Source organism: Pongo abelii, chromosome 11 (genome assembly GCF_028885655.2).
Source record: "Pongo abelii isolate AG06213 chromosome 11, NHGRI_mPonAbe1-v2.0_pri, whole genome shotgun sequence".
Classification (NCBI taxonomy): domain Eukaryota; kingdom Metazoa; phylum Chordata; class Mammalia; order Primates; family Hominidae; genus Pongo; species Pongo abelii.
This window is the reverse complement of record NC_071996.2, coordinates 68,450,748-68,476,795: the sequence shown is the minus strand read 5'-3', so window position 1 is coordinate 68,476,795 and position 26,048 is coordinate 68,450,748. Positions and strand designations below refer to the sequence as shown.

At 34.8% G+C, this 26,048-nt stretch overlaps 1 protein-coding gene across 8 annotated transcripts in view; it reads left to right on the top strand.

The window, feature by feature from the left end:
- The window catches only part of TTC21B (tetratricopeptide repeat domain 21B), a 79,933-nt gene that overhangs the window by 8,778 nt on the left and 45,107 nt on the right, over positions 1 to 26,048 (top strand). For all 8 annotated transcript variants that reach the window (XR_008522828.2, XR_008522827.2, XR_010136047.1 and 5 more), the window contains exons 5-13: positions 1,676 to 1,798; positions 3,861 to 4,018; positions 12,233 to 12,317; positions 13,459 to 13,557; positions 14,928 to 15,120; positions 15,555 to 15,652; positions 15,971 to 16,171; positions 20,314 to 20,443; positions 25,518 to 25,675. Coding sequence is in view for 4 of the 8 variants with exons in the window: in XM_024243700.3 (XP_024099468.3) it covers positions 1,676 to 1,798; positions 3,861 to 4,018; positions 12,233 to 12,317; positions 13,459 to 13,557; positions 14,928 to 15,120; positions 15,555 to 15,652; positions 15,971 to 16,171; positions 20,314 to 20,443; positions 25,518 to 25,675 (1,245 nt within the window). In the remaining 4 variants the exon portion in view is untranslated. The remainder of the gene's footprint in view (positions 1 to 1,675; positions 1,799 to 3,860; positions 4,019 to 12,232; positions 12,318 to 13,458; positions 13,558 to 14,927; positions 15,121 to 15,554; positions 15,653 to 15,970; positions 16,172 to 20,313; positions 20,444 to 25,517; positions 25,676 to 26,048) is intronic.

Genomic DNA, 26,048 nt, shown 5'->3' with positions numbered 1-26,048 from the left:
TATTGCTTGCTTACTTTGTGCTAGGCACTGTTTTAAATTAAGGACAGATCACATGCTTAAGTGTTAAGACAATGTGAAAGAATTTTTTTGAAGGAACTAGCATTTGAACTAAAACCTGAAAGATGGATACAATTTCAACAGGCAAAGATTATGGAAAAGGGAAGTAGATACTCCCAAGGTGAGAAATAATAGATGGAAATGAGACATTTTACTTGAGGGTTTTACTTGAGGTTTTACTGAGATACTCATATTTGATGGAACACAGGATACGTTGATAACGAGAAGGGAAGAAAAGCTTGGAGAGGTAACGAGACAAATTGAAGGATCTTGACTGCTAGTTAAAAATATTTGTATCTGATTTGACATGCATTGAGAGGCTATTGAAGACTTTTAATTATGGTAGTGATTTTGTTAGAGTGCAAATCCAGAAGATTAATTGGACAATGGTTTCTTGGATGAAGTGGCTTGAGAGTAAACTGAAATGCAGCGAAAAGAAAAAGATAGTACTTCCTTGCAGAAGGTTTTGAGGCACTACACTAAAATATTGTACAGTGAGTACAAAGTTCACAATTTTTAAATACCCACAGGACCCGTGAACTGATAATAAATAGTTTGGGAAGATAACAAGTTGTCACGTTTTAGGATGTCTTTGAGGCTTTAAGCCTAAAAAAATTAGAGACCAGTTAGCATAAATAGAAAATACATTGGCATAAGAAACTAATCTTAAAGGGAAGTGATCTATTTGACTTAAGACATGCTGTATTTCTGGTGCTGGCAGAACAGTAAGATGGAGATAGCAGATGAATTTCTGGAAAAAGAAAAATTTAGAAGAGGTTTTCGGCTAGAAATATAGGTTGGGAATCATCCACACAGAGACAATAGTTAAAACCATTCAAATAATGGCACTGATTTAGCACATAGCATTGGTTAAGATCCTTATTTGTATTTTCAGGTGAAATATAGGGAGGTAAATAAAGTCTTAGTTAAAGGTTTATGAATTTGTCAGTTAACCTAGTTTTTTTTAATAGAAGAGCACATTTCACAGTTTTTTATTTGAACTTAAAGAGAAAAATAACCAGTTTCATCTTGTTTTCAATCCTATATGTCTTACAGCCCATTGGCCTATTAACGTGTAAAGATAAATATCCATGAGTTCTTCAGTTTCTGATTTCTCAGGCCATCCACCTGTCATTTGAAATTCAATGGACTAATCAAAGAGGTTAAGAAGAGCATTGCCAGATTATCTGAATCTTTAAGATATGTGAAGCAAGACACCTTCTGTTGTTTCATCTTAGTTCATTTAGACTGTTTGTCCAAAAAGAGACAATAAATTCTCATCTATATATTGAATTTCATGTTTAAGTGTTATTAATCGTCGATTACTAGCAAAGTCTCAGAGAAAATAATGGTTTTAACACTAATGGAATATTTGATAAGCTTCTTAATTTTAATGTTGAGCTTAATAGTAATGTTAAAGGATGAAATTTGTAGTATAGTTCCCAAGACACTAGGCTGGCAAGGGTTCAAAAGTGATTTCACTAACAGAATTTTATTGTTCATAACATATTTGATAGAGTCCTTTTTGTTATTAATTGCCAGAAAAATGACATTAGGCTCTTTCGTTAACATTTCTTTCATTTCTAAAAAAGTAAAAATAGAATTATTCATTTTACAGGGACACGTTTTGAAAGCATGGCTTGATATTACAAGAGGAAAAGAGCCTTACATTAAAAAAGCACTGAAGTATTTTGAAGAGGGACTCCAAGATGGGAATGATACTTTTGCTCTGCTGGGTAAGGTGAGTTGGAGTTAGGGTAAATAAATCATGTTTCAAAATGTATTCATAATATATTTGAAACCTGACAAAACCAAGTAGCTCAAAAAAGTTGATAATTTTCATGATACTGTTGGCAGCTCACAGCTGTAAGGTGGACTGGCATTTGTGTAGGACAATGAGCAATACGCTAGAGAAATGTATTCCCTGCCAAAGTTCCTGAATCCTGGATCAGCTGTAACTGTTAATTGTTGTTGTTGTTTTGGTTCACACATTCTTACCTCAGCATTTATTATGTGTCTTATGTATGTGAGGCATCCCTCTAGATATTAGAAACCCTGAGCAAGAGAAAACCTCTTGTTTTTATGGAGCTTATATCCTACTGATGGAGGCAGACAATAAACAAAATAAGTAAGTTGTATGGTATATTAGAAGGTGATAAGTATAATGGAAAATACAGCTGGAAAAGCTAGGGCATGAACTTCCAGTTTTACATGAAGTGGTCAGAGAAAGTGACATTTGAGCAAACACATTTATGGAGGTGAGGGTTAAAGCCCTGCAGGCATCTCGGGGAAAGTATTTCAAATAGAGGAGATGATGAGTTCAGGTACCCTAAGGTGTATTCAGGGCCAGCAGGGAGGCCAAAGTGGGTTGAGTAAAGAGAACAGAAGTGAAGGCCTGAGGAAGAAAGGTGGGATAGGGGTGAGGAGGAGTGGTGGGCCTGGCCTGTTCTGTAAGGCTTTTGGCTTCCACCTTCAATTAGAGAGACAGGCAGCCAATACAAAGTTTTGAACAGAGAAATAACAGGATCGGACATACATTTGGAGAAATGAGCAACTGATGGAGTCATTAGAACTTATTGATGGGTGGAAATATTTAAGTAGGACCCTTTCTTCAATCCCCACTGATGCTATCTAAATGCCTTAATTTTTTTTGTGACTCAGCCAAAAGAAATTATATGTTGGGAACAAGTCTGTTAGATAAGCAGTAATTTGGAGGGATAAAAAAGAAAGGGGAGAGGATTCGTGTCTTGACTTTTGTTAATGTCTCCACATCACTTTTCCTGTCGCTTTGTGTGGACAGTAAGCCTGTTGAACATCTTGTGTTCAGGCCCACTACTCTCAAGTTTTACCTAATAGCACTGCTGAGGAAATTGGCCATATACTTTTCTTGATCATTTTCCTTCTCTTAAAGAAAAGCTAGTTGATAAAAATTTGCCTCATCATCTCTTTTTAATGTACTAACTCTATTTATAGCTTTATTTTTTCTGACTATGAAAGTAATACATGAACGTAGTAAAACTTTTTTTTCAGAAAATATAATAACATGTGAATGAGAAAATGAACATCACCATTGGAAATAACCAGTTTAACTATTATATATAATATCTCTTCATGTCAGTAAATCTACATCTACAAATTTATATCATCATTTTTAATGATTACTTAACATTTTATTTAATTAGATATACCATAATTTTCTCCTCTAGGTACATTTGGGATTATTTTATACATAAACAATTCTGCCATAAATATCATCTATATACTTCCTTGTGGTCTTGTCCAATTATTTCCTTCAGATAATTCATAGAAGTGAAAAATGTTGAAGTAGAGGGATTTGTGTGAACTTTATTTTGCTTGTTCTTTAAAATCGTATATTCTTTAACCTGAAAATAATTTCTTAAAAAAGATGCAAAATTTCTAAAATTTCTTAAAATTTTAGATGCTACTTGAAAATTTCCTGGAGACATTTTAATTTATAAAGAGAATTTTCCTGTTTTAAATGGAAACATTATTTTATGGCATTTCCAAGAATACTTTTAAAAATTTTATTGTTTAATCATGTTTTTCAGCCATTTAAAGGTAAATTTTAAAACACAATAGCTTATATAATGTATTTGTATTATTCTGTGATGTTTTAAAATTTTGTTTTGACAAAAACTTACTGTTTTTCTCATTAAAAGTGATAACTGCTTCTCACAGAAGTCAGTAAGTATTAAACGCTCATATTCTGCCTACTCTGCATTATGAGAACTTTGATATGAAAGATCACAGTTTGAATATCACTTTTTTTCCCCTTCCATTAGGCACAATGCCTTGAGATGCGCCAGAATTATTCAGGTGCCCTGGAGACTGTGAACCAGATAATTGTGAACCTTCCAAGCTTCCTTCCCGCTTTTGTTAAGAAAATGAAATTACAACTAGCCTTGCAAGATTGGGACCAGACAGTTGAGACAGCACAAAGGTTAAGTAATAAAAGATGACACAAGTCTCTTTGGATTCGGTTATAATTTTGATAAAAAGCAAAATCTATGTGAATTTTTTTCATAAGAATTTTTAAATTTGATTTTTTTCAAACAGTATGGAACCAAGGAAATACTTAAAATCATACTGCTTTTAAGCATTGAATTTATTGATTTACATAAATATTTGATTCCTGTTTTAAGACAGACAATCTTTTTAGGCAAACAGGCCAATATCCCTGTGCTCATGAAGCTTATATTCAAGTGAGAGGAACCGCATACTAAGCACACCAGATAAGTATATTGTGTAGTATGTTAGAAAGTATAAATGCTATGGGGAAAAGATAAATCCAGAGAGAGATGGGGAGTGTTGAGGGGTTCAGTCTTTTGGGATGGTCATGGAAGGCTGAGGCCTTTGAGCCATCTTCTAAAGAAGGTAAGGGAGTAAGCCATGTAGATATTTGAGAGAATACTTTGCAGAAAGAAGGAAAAGCAAATGCAGAGTCCCTGAGGCGGGAGCACATGTCATATGTTTGAGGAGTGGGAAGGAGTAAAAGAGGTGAGTAAGGTGTGAGGTCTGAGACAAAGGGTGGGAGTGAGCCCATGCTAGATGGTAAAGGGTCTTGTCAGCCATATAAGGATTTGGGGTTTTCTTCTGAAGCACGAGGTTACCGGAGGGTTTTGAGCAGACGAGTGCCATCATCTAAATTCTGTTTTAAAAGAATCACTCTGCCATGTGCAAAACAGACTGTGGGCGAGGAGGCAAAGGCAGAAGCAGGGAGAACCTTCTGAAAGTTGTTGCCATCATTGAGAAATGGTGGGGGCCGGCCCAGTATAGTTGTGGTGGAAGTGCTTTGAGAAGTGATTGGAATCTGGACCTGTAGCATTTTGTTTAGGAGTAAGAGAAAGAATAGTTTAAGGTGATTCCAAGGTTTTTGGCCTGAACTACCAGAATAACAACAACAGTGATGATAATGAACTGTTGTGAAGTGTTCAGAATGCCTGGCTCATAGGAAGTGCTGTTTATTCCTAGGGTAACCCTAAGAGGAAGGTACTATTAGTATTTCTGTTTTACAACTGAATGGACTAAGGTACAAAGAGGTTAAGAAGTTTCTCCAAAGCCACACAGTTACTTAGTGGTGGAGTCAGGATTCAAATCCAGATCACTCTAGTCCCAGAGTCTGTGCTCTTACCCACTACTTGTACTAGAGGATGGAGTTTGCTTCAGCTGGACAGGGTGATTATGGAAAAAGAAGGTTTCAGGGCAGGTAAGGAGTTTAGCTTTCAACATTGTAAGTTTGAAATGCCTACGAGAAGTCAAAGTAGAGATGGATGTATGGGCAGGCAGCTGGATGTCTGAATCTGGAGTTCTTGTGAGAGGTCTAGGCTATAGCTAATATTTTGGAGTCACTGACACATAGATGTGATTTAAAGCCATGAGATCAAGAGTAAATGTATTTGAGTCACAAATCAATACTTTCTAACAGATGAATTCATGTCACTTAATACTGAAATTACAGAAAAGTAAATTTCATACTGAAATTACAGAAAAGTAAATTTCATAGGTAATACAAATATACCTTTAAAATCAGAATGTCTTAATAGAACTTCTAATGCAAATAATAGGCAAGATCCTTTCAAGATACAAATGAAGTATAAACTGCATAGAAAGTCACCTTTACTTCAGTTTGGATCAAGGTATAAAGCTTGTCTTAGAATCTTCAGAATAAGTGACTTGCAAGCATGTCTAACTTTTATTCATATCTGACAAAATATTAATGGCTATCTCAGGGCCGAACATCTTGGTAACATCTTTGCTGTGATCGTCTATCATTTATTATGGAGAATTTCAGATTTATGTAAAAGCAGACAGAATAACATCATGAGGTACTCTTAACCTGTTTCCTGCCCCCAACTAACGTCACCACATGTCTAAACCCCCATTTGCTTCTTGGCTTTAATTTTCAGTTTGAAGCAAATTCAAAACTCTGCATCATTTCATTTGTAAATATCACAAGATGCGTTGAAAAAATAGGATAATTCTTTTCCCTCTATAACATAATGACAATATCATTATCACATATAAAAAATTAAAAGTAGTTTTTTAATATCAAATATCCAGTGTTCAAATTACCAATAGTCTCAAATATTGTGTTTTTTAAATAAATTATTTTTTAATCACGATCCAAATAAGTCTACATATTGTGATTGGTTTATATCTTTAAAGTCTCTAGGCTTTCTCCCTGTCTCTGTAAGTTCTTTCTCACTCTTTCTCTCTCCCTTCCTATCTCTCTCCTTCCCCTCTTCCCTCTCCCTCCCTCCTTCTTCCTGCCTTCTTTTCTATTTCCCTGTTTCCCTTCTGTTTTTCTTCTTGCCATTTTTTTAAGTTAAAGAAACCAGTGTTTTGTCCTGTAGCATTTTTCATGATCTAGATTTTGTTGTTTGTCTGCCATGGTATAGTACAACTTGTTGCTTTATCCTCTGTGTTTCCTGTAAGTTGGTAGTTGGATCTAGAGGTTTGGTTAAATTCACATTCAATTTTGTTGTTTTGGCAATTACTTCATGAATGGTACGTACTGTTGTCTTTCATCACAGTGACAGAATGTCTGCTTGTCTCTCTCTTTTTGTGATATCAGCAGTTATTCATGCTCAATACCTAGGTGCTTGATTCATCGGGATTATAGTAGGGTTACATTTGAATCCTGTCATTCTTTCTTTCTTTTTTTTTTTTGAGATGGAGTCTCGCTCCTTCGCCCAGGCTGGAGTGCAGTGGCGTGATCTCGGCTCACTGCAAGCTCCGCCTCCCGGGTTCGTGCCATTCTCCTGCCTCAGCCTCCAGAGTAGCTGGGACTACAGGTGCCCGCCAGCACGCCCGGCTAATTTTTTGTATTTTTTAGTAGAGATGGGGTTTCACCATGTTAGCCAGGATGGTCTCGATCTCCTGTTTCTTAGCTAGAATACCTATAAAGAAAAACTTCTCATCTCCTGGTTAGTTACTGAGTGGTGTGGTTCATATAAGAAAAGTAGGATAAGATGCTTAAGTCTTTTCCTTTATTTCCAGGTTAAAAAAAAAAATGCCAAGAATTCCTTAGCATCCTTCATTGGTAATTGATTAGTGGCTTAGGTTTGTTTGTTTTACATGCCATGGATTTAAATGAGTGCTTCTGGACATTTCAGTCATTATAATTGCACAGTCTTTTCTCTGACTATTAGGAGCTTCTTCAAGTTGTTCTTAAGTCCTTTTGACTTAAAAGTCCTAGTAGTCTTTGATAGTTACTTTGCTATTTGGTATGACAAGCTGTCCAGGCTCATTTTGTGTATTACTTCCCCAAGTAGGTATCAGTCATTTGTCCAGGGCAATCTAATCTCTTTTAGTGTGAAATGATATTTGAAGGCCACAATTTGGGCACTAGTAATTTTTTGATGTATACATATCTTTCAAGATTTTTTTCTAGGCACTGTGTGTGTGTGTTTGTGTGTGTGTGGTTTCCATATATTTTTAAAATATGTATATATTTTGAGGGTGTTTTAAAAATAAATAGACTCATAATGTACTTTTAAACTTGTTTTTCTCTTTAAGAGGGTATTTCATAGATATCATATTATACCTATTCACATAGATACACCAAACTGTATTTTAATAGACAGTATTTTTAGGGTAGTTTTAGGTTCACAGCAAAATTAAACAGAAGGTACAGAGATTTCCCATATATTCCTTGCCTCCACACATAGATAGTCTGCCCAATTATCAACATCTCCGACCAGAGTGGTACATTTGTTACAGTGGATGAAGTTACACCATAGTCGCCCAAAGTCCATCATTTATATTACAGTTCACTTTTGGTGTTGTACATTCTAGTGGTTTGGACAAATGTGTAATCACATGTATCCACCATTATAGTATCATACAGAATATTTCTACTGCCCTAAAAATTATCTTTATTGTGTATCCGCTATATATCCCTCTGTCTCCCCAACTCCTTGCAACCACTGCTCTTTTTACTGCCTTTATAGTTTTGCCTCTTCCAGAATGTCCTGTAATATGGAATAATACAATATGTAGCCTTTTCAGCTTGGCTTATTTCATTTAGTATTATGCATTTAACTTTCTTCCATGTCTTTTCATGACTTGATAGCTCATTTCTTTTTATTACTGAATAATATTTCATTCTTTCGATGTACCACAGTTTTATCCGTTGAAGGACATCTTGATTGCTCCCAAACTGTGGCATTTATGAATAAAGCTACTATAACCTTCTGCAGGTTTTTGTATGGACATCAGTTTTCAACTCCTTTGGATTAAATGCCAAGGAACATAATTCCTGAATCATATGGTAGGAGTATATTTAGTTTTGTAAGAAACTGCCAAACTGTCTTCCAAAAATGTTATACCATATTATATTCCCACCAGCAATGAATGAGAGTTTCTCTTGCTTTAAAACATCTTCATCAGCATTTGATGTTGCCAGTGTTCTGTATTTTGGCCGTTCTAATAGGTTTGTAGTGGTATCTCATTGTTATTTTAATTTTAATTTGCATTTCCCTGATGACATGACGTGGAGCATTTTTAAATATGCTTATTTGCAGTCTGTGTATCTTGCTTGGTGTGTGTCTGTTAAGGTCTTTGGCCCATCTTTTAATTGATTGATTGTTTTCTTATTGTTGGGTTTGAAGAGTTCTCTGTATATTTTGTAAAGCAATCCTTTATCAGATATATCTATATCTGATAAATATTTTCTCCCAGTTTGTGGCTTGTCATTCACAGAGCAGAAATTTTTAATTTTAATGAAGTCCAGCTTATCAACCTTTTCTTTCATGAATTATGCCTTTTGTGTTGTATCTAAAATGTCATCATCATACCATAGGCCATCAGATATTTTCTGTATTATCTTCTAGGAATTTTATAGTTTTATGTTTTACATTTAGCTCTGTGATCTATTTCAGATTAATTTTTGTGAAGAAGGTGAGGTCTGTATCTATATTCATTTTTTCCATGTGGATGTCCAGTTTTTCCAGTGCCATTTATTGAAAAGAAGGTCTTCTCCACTGCATTGTCCTTGCTCTTTTGTCAAAGATCAGTTTACTATCTATGTGGTCTATTTCTGTGATTTCTCCCCTGTTCCATTGACCTGTTTGTTCTTTCACCAATACCACACTACTCAATTGATTACTGAAGCTTTATAGTAAGTCTTGAGGTCATCTAATGTCAGACCTCTAACTTTGCTCTTTTCCTTCAATAGTATGCTACTATTCTGGGTTTTTTTGCTAATCTGTATAAATTTTAGGATGAGTTTGTCAATATCCACAAAATAACTTGCTGGGATTTTGATTGGGATTGCATTGAGTTAGTTTACAGATCAAATTGGGAAGAACTAACATCTTATATTGTCTTTGCATCCGTGACATGGAATATCTCTCCATTTATTTGGTTTTTCCTTGATTTCTTTTGTCAGAATTTAAAAATTTTCCTCATAGAGATCTTGCACGTATTTTGTTAGATTTATATGTACCTAAGTATTTTACTTTAAGGAGTGCTAATGTAAATGTTTTTGTGTTTTTAATTTCAAATACCACTTGTTCATTGCTAGTGCATAGGAAAGCAATTGATATTATATATTAACCTCATATCCTACAATCTTGCTATAATCGCTTGTTGATTCCAGGAGTTTTTTTAATTGATTCTTTTCGATTTTCTACATAGATGTTCATGTCATCTGTAAACATCTATTTATTTCTTCCTTTCCCTAATCATTTTAAAACTGAGTAGCATTCTATGAATTGAAAATGCAAATAATTTATTTAATCTCTCCGCATTGGTATGCACCTAAGCAGTTTCCTATTTTTCACTGTTCAGTACAGTGCAGTGTACACACACGCATACACACATACCTCTTTGAACACGTGTAGGACTATGTCTGCAGAGAAGTTTCCCAAAGGAGAGATTGTTGAATCCAAGATACTGTATTTGTTAGGGTAGGCTAAGCTGCTACAAAAACAGATCTAAACATATAATGATTTGGTGTAATAGAAGAATGTATGTAACTGTTTTGGGTAAATATTAGAAGTGATCAGGCAGCTTTGCTCCACACTGTTTTTAATGGACCTAGACTCTTTCCATCTTGCAGTTCTGCCATCTCCTAAGACCTCATAACACCTGGCAGAAAGGGAAAGATAATGTAGAGAAGTCACTCCACTTTTTATAAAAGCCCAGGCCCAGAAATGGCATACATTACTTTATTTCACGTTGACCACCTCTGAATGCAAAGATATCTAGGAATTGTTGGCTAGCCACATGCCCAAGCAAATAAGGAGAGAATGGATTTGAGGAGACAAATTGTAGTCTCTCCCTCAAGTATATAAATTTAAAATTTTGATAGGCACTGCCAAATTGCTTTCCTAGGAAATTGTACTAATTTACACTCCTACTAGTAGTCTACTGAATGTTCCCTTACCTTACCCTCACCAATTCTGGCCATGATTTTCAGTGTGTGTTTTTTTTTTTTTTCAAGCAATCTGAAAGAGAGGTATCTTATTTTTATTTTCATTTCTTTTATTGCGTTGAGATTGAGCAATTTTTCATATGCTAAAAGCTCTTGTTTTTCTTTGGTATATAACTGGTTCTAAATATGCTTTTTTTGTTTTAAGTAAGCCTATTCTCTCTTCAGTTTTTGATGGACTCTGATAATTTTTATCACAAGTTCTCCATCATGTTTTGTTTCTTTTCTTTTCTTTCTTCCTTTTTTTTTTTTTTTTTTTTTTTTTGAGACAGAGTCTTGCTCTGTTGCCCAGACTGCAGTGCAATGGCGCGATCTTGGCTCCCTGCAACCTCTGCCTCCCGGGTTCAAGCGATTCTCATGCCTCAGCCTCCTGAGTATCTCGGATTACAGGCACCCACCACTACGCCCTGCTAATTTTTTGTATTTTTAGTAGAGACGGGGTTTCGCCATGTTTCTCTTTTAACAGTTTTGTTGGTTCTTTTTTTTGCTCTTGACTGTCATAATCAATTTACAAAATAATAAAAAAGAAACCGTAGAAGATTTTGTTTTGAATTGCATTAAATTTGTAGTCATTTGTGGGGAAAAAAAGTTTTCTTTCCCGAAAATGACCATTATTATATCAGGCAGCTATTGGTGTATAGCAAACAACCACAAATGTCAGGACATATAATAATAAGTATTCTTTCCTCACATTTTTGTGGGTCATCGAGGGTCTGCTGATCTCAGGCAAGACTTGGCTGGGGCCCCACTTCAGTTCAGATGCAGCTGGGTGAGTGTGGCACATCATTGCAGTTTGAACTCTTGTCACTTCCAATAGTGTTTTCCCCTGGACTCACAACAAGTAGCAGCCACTACCCAGAGGAAATTCTTCTTATACTGATAGCAGGTGCAAGAGAACAAGCAGAAATATGCAGTGCCTCTAAAATTTAGGCTGGTACGCTGCTATTCCTGCCCACATTCCATTGGCCAATATAAGAAAAATGTCCAAGTCCCTAAGTCCCTAGTCAAGAAGCAGTAGGGTACACTCTAACTTTTGTAGTTAGTTACATGGCAGAAGACACATACTCAGGGAGGGTTGAAAAACTGGAACCAGTAATTGTAATGTGTACCACATCATCCATGATAAGAGAAGTCTAGGGCGTTACCTTTTTGGTTCAGTTCTTTTTAAAAATGTCCGTGAGTGCGGTTTCATAGGAATTTTATAGCTTTTGCACGTTTCTTAAGTTTATGCTTGTTATGTTTTTCTTTTTGGTTTTTGTTCCATTTATTAATAGGATTTTTTAATGTAATATTTTCTCATTTGTTTTTATCACATAGGAATCTGTTGTTGTGAATAACATTAGTAAGTATTGTAATGTTTGACCCTAGTTTGCATTCCTGGAATTCCTGTAATAAGTCAGCCTGGTTAAGGTGAATTATTCTTTTACTATACTGTTGTATATAGTTAGCTAATACTTTATTTAGGATTGCCACAAGATTTAATGAGACTAGTATAATCTATTCATATCTTTTAAAAACATATTAAAAATTAAATTCCAGAGACTTTTACTTGTTTAAATAATAAAGTTGATAATTTTCACAAAGCAGATGACATTTTACTAATGAAAATTACTTATTTGAACAGTGGAATAGTGAGGCAAGCAAACCAACTTTTCATGCCCTCAAATAAAATAAAATATGTAAATTTATTTTGATATTAACTAAATTGTTTTCCTGCAGGTTGCTGCTCCAAGATAGCCAAAATGTGGAAGCACTGAGAATGCAGGCACTCTACTATGTGTGTAGGGAGGGGGATATAGAGAAGGTAAGTGGCATTGTATTATTTAAGTTTCCTATATTAAAAAATATATTTCATTACACATACACACACATGCACACACATGTGTGCATGTGCATATACATTAAGGCCTTGAAGTTCTCTTTTAGAATATACGTCATGGTAGTTTTTAGTTGATTACTAGACTTTACCTTAACAAAGAGGTCAGCTTCTGAAATCTATTGGTAAAGCAAAAATACTATACAGTTAATATTACCCTTGAAAATCCCTTAAATCATTAATTATAGTATATATGGCTTTCTGTATGAAACTCCTGTGTAGTAATATATATGATTAATGTAACTAGATATGTAATGTAACTATTGATACTAGATATGAAAAAGTATGTATGCAAAATGTAATTTATAGTATATTTACAATTTAACTGAATTTGCAAAAATTAAATGGGCTTGGGATAAAATCTCATTGTACCTTATAATAAAGCACATCTGTTTCTGTAGTAGTGAACACGTTGACTGTAGGTTGGATCATGGAGTGCCAAACTCTAATCTGAAGGAAATAATATTAGTATAACATGTAGTAGATTTGCATTGTGTTTAGTGTGGTTAAATTGGTTAATGTGACAGTGCCTGATAGATACTTCAGTAAATACTAGGAGTATCTTAGTAGGGGTAAATCTTCAGTAAATTTTCCAGGCATTGAAATTACTTATACTAAGTACCGTAATGATTTTTCTAGTCTAGAAAATATTTTGAATATAAACCAGTCTGTATAGGCAATTGAAGGGCTGATCTCATATACTTGTAAATACATTATCATTCGTATCTCATTTGTGTCATGAATTAACTGTTGAAGGCGGAGCTGGGCATGTACAGTTAATGGAATATTATGGGTGTCTTTGCCTATCCAAAGGCAAAGTAGAGTAGAATTCCATTCAATAACAAGTATTAAAGAAACACATTCTAAAACACATTTATAATTATTGAGTTTGTTAGAATCTTAAATATGTTTTATAACATATAATCATCCATTGGACGAGGAGGAATTTTTAAAAGCAAAGGTCTTTTAAAATACTAGTAGGGTTATGCGTTGTTAGTGTATATGTGCATGTATTATGTTGTTTTTACTTAATATATTTTAAAGTTAATAGCAGTTCCTTTTGTTTTAGGCTTCCACCAAGCTGGAAAACTTGGGAAATGCATTGGATGCCATGGAACCACAGAATGCTCAACTTTTCTATAACATTACACTCGCCTTCAGCAGAACTGTGAGAGTGCCTACCCTGTACCAGAGCTCTGTTATCTATAGTAGAGGACAAAAAATAAGTGGAAAAGGTGGAAGCAGGGAAGAGCATATGGCCTAGAGTGCAAATATATATTTAAATATATGATATACTCCTAGGAAAGGCAGTTTAGAGGAGGTGTGGTTTCCAACTATAAGAAGCCCTGATGGAGGCTTCATGGAGGAAATGCCACTTATTGATCTTTTAAGCATAGCGAAGTGCCTTCCAGACAAAGGAAATAGAAGGTGGTTTATTTTCATCAGAGCATAAGATTTATGACCAGGATTGCTCTTAGCTTTTGCTTTTTAAAACCATTTTTAAAAAGTTTTAAAGTGTATAAAAGACTGTTTTGGTGGAGGAAATGGTTGGTATCTTATTTTTTTAAAAACAACAGGAAAGAAATGTTTTTATTATAAGCTCCCAGTAAAAGAAAGGTAATCAAGAATGAAATAGAAAAATACAGTAGAATCTTGAAATCAATACAAGGAATGAGACTATTGAAAAGTTCATTAAACTAAGAAGGTTAAAATAATTAGCAAGCATAAAGTTGAAAGAACAAAAGGATATTAATTGTTAAATGACATGAATATACTGAATTTTCTTATTTAAAAACAAAGATAATCAGATTGTGTAAACTTTAGAGGAAGAAAATTCCCTGTTACAACGAAAGTTTGAATTAAGGAGGTATTTACCTTTTTTGCTTACCGTAGTGCTAGACACATTATTCCAATTAGTTTTTTACTAAGCTTATAAAATTATATAAGTTCAAACATTTGAATAAATATTTTACTCTTAAAGTTTGTCTTGAAAAATTATGTACTTATTCTAACAACACTGCTATTTCTTGAAATTTTTTTCAAGAAGATTCTAAGGCATGAGCTTTTAAAATATTCTCACTGATGGCATAGCTAGTGTTTAGGGGGAAAACAGATCCTAGTCCTAATTTTTTATTCAATAAGAAAAATACATATTATACACACACACACACATACACACGTAACCATAAAATAATGGTTTTCTTGTTTCATCTGTAAAACAGTCGTGAGACAGCTTGGAAAAGGAGTTCAAAAAAATATGTTTTTGCAGTGACATCATTAGAAGTGTACTTTTCATACTAGTTATTTTGTAAAAGCATTATATTCATTAGGATATATAAGTTCTGATAGAATATAAACTCTTTCTTGATGCATTGTCTAGATAATAGGAATGTTTTATTTTTCCTTAATTATTAATTTTTTTTCTTTTTCATCACTCCTGTAAAGTACAAATAATATATATATTTAGAAAAAATAATCCTTCAGTCTCAGTAGAAATGTTAGACTTTGAAATCTTACATCATTTTTTTTTCTTTTTAGTGTGGACGTAGTCAACTCATTCTTCAAAAAATTCAAACGTTACTTGAGAGAGCTTTCAGTTTAAACCCTCAGCAATCAGAATTTGCTACAGAACTTGGATACCAAATGATTTTACAAGGAAGAGTTAAAGAGGCACTGAAGTGGTATAAGACCGCCATGACAATTGATGAGACTAGTGTGTCTGCCCTAGTTGGTATGACAACTGTTTTCGTAAATATTTGTAATATAGATACAAATAGCAATTGCTTTTAACTTGCCATTAGAGAAGAACACATGGATTTTGTGGTTTTCTAAACTTAAATTGTTCTCTACTACCCAACACTTGAAAAAGTCATGTCTTTAAAAATAAAATTTTTAATTCACAAATAATATCTTGAGAGAATAGATTTTTATAACGTGGTTCCTATAAATTATGAATTCTTCAGTAAATGATTTTATAAGGTCCAAGGCTACCTATTTTATTTTCTTTCACTCTTTTCATTTTATTTCTCTCTGTTGTTTTTAATCTAAAACGTTAAAGTGTTGTGATGGGGGAAAACGTGTTTTATGAATGTTGTTATGTTAGCTTGAAGAGTGCATCCCTGAATTGGTGTGGACTTTGACTGTCTTTCTGCTGTTTGATTTTAGGATTTATCCAATGTCAGTTGATGGAAGGGCAATTACAGGATGCAGATCAGCAGCTAGAATTTTTAAATGAAATCCAGCTGTCCATTGGAAAATCTGCGGTACAGTATTTTATTTTATCAGATGGTAGATGCTAGCTGTTTATAAAATATGAAATTATTAATCAGTCTTATTGTTTTATAATGGCTGTAAAGCACTAGTGTACACTAATTTTAATATATAATTGCATTTATTAATTTACCTCCATTCAAAACTAAACTTTATTCTTCTGAATGATTCTAAAAGTCTATTCAAGCTAATACTTGAGTTTGAACAAATAATTGCATATCAGTAGCACATTATATGCATTTGAAATCTAAGTGGAAATAAATGGCTTTATAACTAAATGGAATAATTTATGAAAACTACTTATTTTCTAGGAATTAATCTATTTACATGCAGTTCTTGCCATGAAGAAAAATAAACGACAAGAAGAAGTTATTAATTTGTTAAATGATGTCCTGGACACTCACTTTTCACAATTAGAAGGTTTGCCTCTTGGCATACAGTATTTTGAAAAGCTCAATCCTGATTTCTTGTTAGAAATTGTTATGGAATATCTGAGCTTCTGTCCAATGCAGGTAAGTAATTATGGGACTTACTTTCAAGGATGCATTTTCCTGATGTTTTATGAAAGAACTTAAAAGTTTTCTTTGCTGCGTTAGACTGTATCGGCATCTTAAAATGGTAGTATTTGTATCTATGTTGGTTGAAATCACTTTTAATCAGACTGTTTTTAGTAATGACTGCTGTCAACTACTGAAAGTATTGGTTTGCAAATATTCATTTGTATTTCATAAAATCTTAAAATCTTCAGTTTAAAGAAATATTAAAAGTCATCTAATTCAGACACCTACTTACATTTGCTTCCAGTCTGTAACATCACTGTCAAGTGCCTATCCCATGTCTGGACACACTAAAATGAAGTTCTTGTCATATAACTAGGATTGTTAGCCTGTGTTTCCTGTGTTAAGTCAAACTCTGATTTTGGGTTAAAAAAAAGGACCATTTACTGGTCCTCCTTCTGCTCCCTAGATTGACATAGGGCAAGTCCAGTAACTTAGAACAAGGATCATTCCTCATTCATTAAACAGACCTTCAGATATTGGCAATTAGTTTTCATGTTCCTCTAAACAACTCCAGGTTTCCAGCCATTTATGTTTTAAATGAAATAGTTTTGAGGATTCTGTGTGTGAATCTGATGATATTCTTTATTTTTTCTGTGCCTCTCATTAAGTTTACTATTCCAAATGTGGATTTGACCTGCAAGAACTAGAGTAGACCTTTTCCTCCCTTATTCTGGAAGTCCATCCAACTTAAATCACATTACATTAATGACCTCTATTGAATTAACAGTTACTTAAAGACTTTCAGTCTCTTACTTGTTGTACCTTTGGACTCAAATGTAGGACTCTATGTTTATTCCTATGAAATTTTATCTTTTCAGATTCATCTCATAATTCCATGTTATCATATTCCTGTGGATCATGATTGTCACCTCTTTTAGATGGATCTTTATTGTCATCTGTCATTTGCTTTATCTATCTCTGAGATAACTATTACTATAATGTTCTTTTCCAAGCATTAACAGTTTTGAGTAGAATTGAAGATGAAACCCTATGTTGTACTACCAGAAATTTCTTTCCAAATTGATGTGGATTTATTAGTCAGCACTCTTATTACAGATAGTAAGCAGATACAGACATTCAGCTCACATTCAGCACAGGAATATCAGAGCAGGCACTATCAAGCGTTCCATTGCTGAAAGCAAACTTCTTAGCATTCTTCCTAATCTGCAGCTTCAGTAACTGTGTTAACATGGGAAATAAGGAAAATGACCTTCCCTTAGGGAACCCATACAGCCTTTTCTATTATCATGTCCTTTTTTAGGCTTTCATTACTATGTATTTTTTAAACTTAAACCCTCATAGAATTGTACCTGGGATTGACCTCAGACTCCCCAATCATAATCCACTTTCCCTTGCTTGGAAGTTGGAATACATTTTTTTCAGTATTAATCTGGTATTCAGGATTCATTCTACAAATGTTTATAGAGTACCTAGCACTCTACTTAGAGCTGGGGAAATACCCATGTAAAACAAACTACATTCCTTTCCCCTGAGGCATGTATTCCAACAGGAGGAGACAGATAATATAATTAAGTCAATTGTATACTATGTTTAGAAAGTGACAAGAGAAAATAATAGAGCATAGTGGGGTGATGGTGATTTTAGATACAGTGGTCAGGATAGGCCTTATGAAGAGGGTAAGAGCTGAACAAAGACTTGAAAATAGGATATATATATTTTTATATATATATATAAAACTACTAGGATATATATATATATATATATATATACACACACACATTTATATATATATATATATATATACACACACACACGTGGGAGTTTATATATATACTCCATATATACATATGGGAGTTTATTAAAGAATATTAACTCACATGATCACAATGTCCCACAATAGGCTGTCTGTAAGCCAAGGAGCAAAGAAGCCAGTCCAAGTCCCAAAGCTGAAGAACTTGGAGTCCAATGTTCAAGGGCAGGAAGCATCCAGCATGGGAGAAAAATGTAGACTGGGAGGCTAAGCCTGTCTAGTCTTTTGACATTTTTCTCCCTGCTTTATATTCCAGCCATGCTGGCAGCTGATTAGACAGTGCCCACCCAAATTAAGGGTGGGTCTGCCTTTCTCAGCCTATTGACTCAAACGTTAATCTCCTTTGGCAACATCCTCACAGACACACCCAGGATCAAGACTTTGCATCCTTCAGTACAATCAAGTTGACAGTATTAACCATCACAGAACATGTGAAAATATGGTAGAGTGTTTCAGACAATGGGAGCAGCTGGTGCAGAAGCCCAAAGGGACACGAGGAGACAAATGTGGCCTGGGGCAGGGTGAGGAGGAGGAGAGTAGTCAGAGATGAGGTCATCCCACAGGAGACCAGCCCAGATAGGGCTGTAGCAGTTCTTATAACTCCTTTGGCTTTAATTCTGATACAATGGGGTACAATGGGGAGTCACCAAAAGGCTTCCAGCATGATCCAAGTCAACATTCTAACTCAATGTTTTAATGGATTTCTCTATCAGATGTGCTGAGAATAAACTGTAGATAGAACAAGAAATAATGCATTAAGTGGTAGTTGGGTCTCTAGTTCAAATAGACATCCTGTTTTCCTTTACCAGTAAATTCTGTTTTCCTTTACCAGCATGATAGAAAGTAATCAGCATACGTGATACTGTTTTCATAGGGAAATATCAGAAAGGCAGAATTGTTTCTTTAGCTCTGTTCCTACTTCTTTGACCGTTTCATAGACATAATTTTGTTTAGAATTTTAATTGAACAAACGATATCTTAAAGATTGTCTGCATAACTATTTTTCCTATGATTGCACATTGAAATTGTTTGCAGTAAAAATGATGGTTGTTCTCAATAACTCATTCTTAGCAGGTGACAAAGAACATTATCATAACCTCACCGTCATTTACACTTTCACTATTTTTACTTAGGCTGAAAAAAATAGATATTTTTAAACTATTTGCTCTGTATCTATTACTGTGCAAAGAAGCATAAAAATCTTACCTTCAAGACACATAAAAACCCTTAGGCCTATAAAAGAAGCAAAACTAAATATGAAACTACCAGTAGAACTGTATGGGTATTATACAGTGCTAAATTTTATTATATAGATTATATATGAATAATTTAAAGAAGTTGAAGTATTCTAGGCAATAATAGTCATATTCTGGTTATCTTTTTGAGCGTATATATTGTGTGTGTCAGCATAAGTAAGTTGTAGCACTTTCTTGCTGGTAATAATGGCTCATTATAGGAGTAATTTTCCGTAAGAGGGCACAGTCCAATTGAAGATATTTATGTGTCAGGGGGCGTGGGGTGGAGAGGATCATCCTTATATAAAGAAACAGCCTTAGTAAGGCAAAGCAGGAGGAATGAACATTTTATATTTAAATTCTGATATCACATTACTAAATTGTGATTGGGTGACCATTGGGTAAAGGTTGGTTGGGTAGACAGCCATTATAAGAATAAGAAACAGTGAAAAGAATAAAGCAGTGTTCTAGTATCACTTTAATTATCATACTCATTATTAATTGAAAGGAAAACTTTGAGGGTCTAAAACATGCCGGGATGAAGAGTGGGGAATGTAAAGGTATGAGACATTTAGTTTAGCATAGTGAGTGTTCTACCTTCTGTTTACCACTGGGGGAAATCTGAATTCTTTAAAAACTGGTTTACAATACTCTAGGGAATAATGAAAGTAATTCAGTTGAGCAAATCACAAGGCAGATCTAGAATTCGAACACTTACTGCCTTGACTCTGTCAGTTCTAGCAAGAAACTCTACCTCTCAGTTATCTTTCCTTTAACAGATATATTTCTCTGATAAAACTTTTGAGTAGATATACCCACTTGATATGTTATCCATTTAGTAATTGTATAATAGTTTCATAATTATTTTGCTGAGCAAGAGCCATTATTTGCATTGTCTGTTCATAGATCCCAGGGAAATAAATTAGTATTAGTTAAGTCATAATAAAGGTATTACAAAATAAGTGAAATCAAAGAAATTTTAGAAAAATGTATATAGCTTGGTTAGTTATACTAAAATTAATATGTTTATTTTTAGCTAAATATTATTTTTACACTTATAAAATGATCTGCTGATTTGTTTTGTTTAGCCTGCAAGTCCTGGGCAACCTCTTTGTCCACTTCTCAGGCGTTGTGTCTCAGTCCTGGAGACTGTAGTAAGAACTGTTCCAGGTCTTCTGCAAACTGTCTTCCTAATAGCAAAAGTGAAATATTTGTCAGGTAGAGTATACCTTGAAAACTTTTAACCTTTTTATTCTGATGTTGATAAAAACAAGCATAAATAAATTAAGCACTCTGTATATATAGAGAATAGTCACATAAAATGTACATTTTGTATATGCATAGATAAGTAATTTTAATCCAAAATAGAATTGCATCACTTACTATTTAATCCTTTAAAAATTACTATAAACTTGTGTGGCTTAAGCGAATTGCTGGGAAAATGCAATTATACCACTTTAAAAAAAAAGTCTGTCAGAAATTACTGGAGACTAGCAATAAGAATTTACAGTCATTAATGCATGGTTGTGTTCTTACTGGTATAACCAAATGCAACATTTGCCAGATTTCAGGCCCTAATGAAAAGTACTGAGTAATTCCTGTTTAGTTTCTGTGAATAGTTATGGATAGCTTAAAATAAAAACAACTCAGTTATAACCTTAGTTTTCTAAGGCACAGACAAATGCCTGACTTTACACATAAAAATAGACTATCATGGCTGGGTGCGGTGGCTCACGCCTGTAATCCCAACACACTGGGAGGCCAAAGTGAGCAGATTACTTGAGCGTGCGAGTTCAAGACCAGCCTGGGCAACATGGACAAACCTCATCTCTACAAAAAAATACAAAAATTAGCTGGGCTTGGTGGCATGTGCCTGTAGTCCCAGCTACTCAGGAGACTGAAGTGGGAGGATCACCTGAGCCCAGGGAGGTTGAGGCTGCATTGAGCCAGGATCACGCCACTGCACTCGAGCGTCAGCGATGGGAGTGAGACCCTGTCTCATTAAAAAAAAAAAAAAAAAAAAAACAACCAGCTGGGTGTGGTGGCTCACACCTGTAATCCCAGCACTTTGGGATGCCCAGACTGGTGGATCACGAGGTCAGGAGATCGAGACCATCCTGCCTAACATGGTGAAACCCCGTCTCTACTAAAAACACAAAAAATTAGCCAGGCATGGTGGCAGGCGCCTATAGTCCCAGCTACTCGGGAGGCTGAGGCAGAAGAATGGCGTGAACCCGGGAGGTGGAGCTTGCAGTGAGCAGATCGTGCCACTGCACTCCAGCCTGGGTGACAGAGGGAGACTCTGTCTCGAAAAAAAAAAAAAAAAAAAAAAGGACCATCATATTATGCTTGTCTGTATGTACCTTTGCCAACTGAATGCTATAAAAGTAAATAACGATTGTAAAACTGTTAAGAGCAGAAACCAACTTAAAGGTATTTTCATGAATAGTTATTTCCTGTAATATAATGGAGTGATGAGATTGTCTTTACTGCTTCTTTGGACCTCTGTTTTCTTTATTTTTTTTATTTTTTATTTCAATTTTTTATTTGCATTGGGTACAAATAGTTTTTGGATACATGGATGAATTGTATAGTGCTGAAGTCTCGAATTTTAGTGCACCATCACGTGAGTAGTGTACATTGTACCCAATATGAAGCTTTCTATCCCACACCCTCTTCCCATCCTCCCTCTTCTAAGTCTCCAAAGTCCACTATATCACTCTGTTTGCCTTTATACCCATAGCTTAGCTACTACTTACAAGTGAGAACATACAGTATTTGGTTTTCCATTCCTCAGTTACCTCATTTAGATTAATGGCCTCCAGTTCCATCCAGGTTGCTATAAAACACATTATTTCATTATTTTTTTACAGCTGAGTAGTGTTCTGTGGTGTACATAGACCACATTTTATTTGTCCACTCATCGGTTGATGGACACTTATGTTGGTTCCATATCTTTGCAATTATGAATTGTACTGCAAGAAACATACACATGCAGGTGACTTTTTGATATAATGACTTCTTTTCCTTTGGGTAGATATCCAGTAGTGGGATTTCTGGATTGAATGGTAAATCTACTTTTAATTCTTTGAGAAATCTTCATACTATTTTCCAAAGAGGTTGTACTAATTTACATTCTCACTAGCAATGTATAAGTGTTCCCTTTGAACACATCCATGCCAACGTCTTTTTTTTGACTTTTTAATAGTGGCTATTCTGGCTGTGGTAAGGTGGTGCCTAACTATAGTTTTAATTTACATTTCCCTGACGATCAGTGACGTTGAGCATTTTTTAAAAATGTTTATGGGCCATTTGTATATCTTCTTTAGATAAATGTCTATTCATGTCATTTGCTCACTTTTTAATGGGATTTTTTTTTTCTTGATGATTTGTTTGGATTCCTTATAGATTGTGGAAATTATGGACTTCTGTTTTAACTGTTAAAAAAATTTAGATGATGTCAGAGGGTTGTTTTAGCTCTAAAATATTTCAATTGTAAGAAGTGACACTAATACTTTCTGATTGAATTGTACTATTAAGCCACATGATATTTCAGCTTTTCTCCTCATTGGAAGGGGTACCACCTACTAAATAATTAGATTGGGACTTTGATTCCTATAATTTATTAAGTATTTATATTGTGAAAATTCATATAAGTCACAATCTAGTAATAATTGTTAAAGTCTCTAGTCATGAAAATTTCTTATATTAATCCCATTTTTAAGAATAACAGCCTACATAAGAATGATACAATGGACTTTGGGGACTCAGGGGAAAGGGTGGGAGAAGAGTGAGGGAGGGATAAAAGACTATATACATTGGGTACAGTGCTTGGGTGATGAGTGCACCAGAATTTCAGAAATCACCACTAAATAACTTATTCATGTAACCAAACACCGCCTATTCCCCAAAAACCTATTGAAATAAAAAAAAGAATAAGAAAATTTCTAGTAACCAAAAAAAAAAAAAAAAAGGAAGAGCAGCCTTAAGTCATGTGAGATACTGCTAGCATGTGTCTAAATAGCAGTATTTTTGCTAAATTTCCAACTGCAATGACTTCTGACACCAACTAGTTGGAGTTGGGCCAAACATCAAAGGTTAAGGGCACAGCCCTCCATAAAACTGCCCTGACTTCAGACACCAGCCACAGATTTGGGCACTCCTAAAGCCTCCTGTGCTTTTGACTAGCTGCAAATTTGGAGGTCCCTCAGTTTCATTAATTTACTAGAATGAATCACAGAATTCAAGAAAGCACTAGACTTAAAATTACAGTTTTATTATAGCAATAGGATACTAACCCAAATCAGCAACAGGGAGAGATGCACAGGGTGAGGTCTGGTAGGGTCCCAAATGTAAAGCTTCCGTTGTCCTCTCCCCATGGAGTCAGGAGACATCACCTTCCTGACATGTTGATGTGTGACAATCAGAGTATTAGCAACCAGGGAAGCTCACCAAGGTTTGGTGTCCCTAGCTTTTATTGGGATTTCATTAAGTAGGCATGGATTAAATCATTGGCCATATGATTGAATTCAATCTCCAGTCCCCCACCAACTGATAGTGTGGCTCTAGAGCACCAACCCTCTAATCACAGGGTTGGTCTTTCTGGCACAGCCAGATATTCCAAGTCATATCTTTAGCATAAACTATCTAGGGGCACACCATGAGTCTCTTCATTAGGATAAACTATCAGGGTCCATAATGAATAACACAGAAATCCCTAACATGAGGGAAATTTGAAGAGTTAGAGTCTCCTTCCAGGAACCCAAGACAAATGTCAGCCAAATGCTTTATTACACAGAATTCTGACAAAGACAGATACACAGGACTGAAATGTCTTTCAGTTTCACTCAAGGGAAATTGGACTGCTCTTAGAATGTGATGTTGGTGTTGATCTCTGGTGACATGGTCTATTTTCCTCAACAGTAATGACCCACTTCTCATTTTTAAATATTTAGTATCCTTTGAAATATTTTAAATATTTAGTATCCTACCCTACATATCCATCTCCTCACCCTTAAAAGAAGCAAAGATTCTCATTTCTGTTACTCATACAGTACTCATTTCTTCAGTCTCTTAGTTGCAAACCCTAATTCTCTATGCACTTTCTCCTGTTAGTACAACCTATTTCTTCAAATTATCGCCTTAATGCTTCTCCTTCCTAAAAGAATTTTCACACAAATTTATTATGCCTAACTTTTCCTTTTTTGTACCTGTGCAGTTTTGAGTGTTGGATTGTATCACAATAAATAAAGGATCTAACATTGTTAATTGTGCTTGACGGTTGATTGCTAAACTTTGATGCCATGTTTAGTAAGTTATTATGCTATCTCAGCCAGCTAGTTTTCTATTAATCCTCCGTCTCTGAGAAGAACATTTTCAGTCTCAGTGTATGTCTATTACCAGTAAGTTAAGCCTTATTTTGTTCACTGAGGCATCTGGTGAGTTTGAGGGGCATAAATGAACAGAAAATCATTTAGGCTGTCTTCTTCCCGCATTCTCCTAGCAAGTTGAATGGGGAGTTAGCCTACTTACATCTTTTTAAGGCCCATTTATGAGGTGACTAAGTGCAGATCAGTGCAGGTTACATCATGAGAAACTTCTAAGACTTAGAATCAATGCAATGTTTTCCTCTGAAGAGCCTCCTCTTACCGCATCTATCAACCCAAGGTCAATTCCTCAATTCCTGTCACTTTAATCTTGATTATTTCCTTCTATTTTAAGACTCCCAGATATGTAACTGGCATTATTTCCGTTGGTATTTAAAGGTATTTTAAATCTATAACTCCTATTTCTGAATCTCTGAAGTATATCCTTAGGCCTTTTTTGTTATTTTATGTATAGTAGTAATATAATTTTTGACCAAGAATGATTACTAGACTAATATCCTCTTTGTTAACATAAGTGACACAACAAAATTCTAGCTATTTAAATGTTTTTGTTCTACATAATTTATTTTAATGAAATTATAAATAAAACCTTTTTTTGACAAGGAAAATAAAGATCCATTTATTGGCCTCTCAGTAACGCCAGTGCTTGGCCCTCATCCTTTCCTGCTTTCCCTGGCTTGTTCGTTAGGATCAAGGGCTTGCCTGACTTGCAGGTGTATTCATTCATGTAGACTAGAAGGAAGCCAACTAGTGCAGATGGAATTAAACCGTGGCCTATGAACAGCAAACTTTAAGTTTACAAACACTAGGGCTGTCCGTAAACTAAACACTCTTCTTCCTCTTCCCTCTCAGATCTCCATTTCTTAATCACTTGAATTATAACAATGCATTGTTTTTCTTATTAGGTGATATTGAAGCAGCTTTTAATAACCTTCAGCATTGCTTAGAACACAATCCCTCTTATGCCGATGCTCATCTGCTGCTAGCTCAGGTTTACTTGTCTCAAGAAAAAGTCAAATTGTGTTCTCAGTCTCTTGAACTTTGTCTGAGCTATGATTTTAAGGTAAGTATTCCAGACTGAAGTGGATAAGACATATCACCCTCCTTGAAAGCTTACATATTCAAGTATTTTGTGTTTTAGCCTGTAGTATTTTGCTAACAGTTGCATTTTTAATGGAAAAAAAATTGAACTCACAAGCTGTAGGAGGAAAAATTGAGGCAACTCAGGTATGGGTAAAAAACTATGTGGACTTGGTGACAAAAATCCTGAGGTTAATGTCTGGTCTTTCACTTCTCTCTGAGCCTCAGTTTTCTTTTCTGTAAAACTCATTTACTAATACTCTGCTGTTACAATGAGAATTAAATGCAATAATGAAGGTATATAAAAACGATGATCCTTATGTCAAATATTTTTATGTATAAAGATAATAATTGTC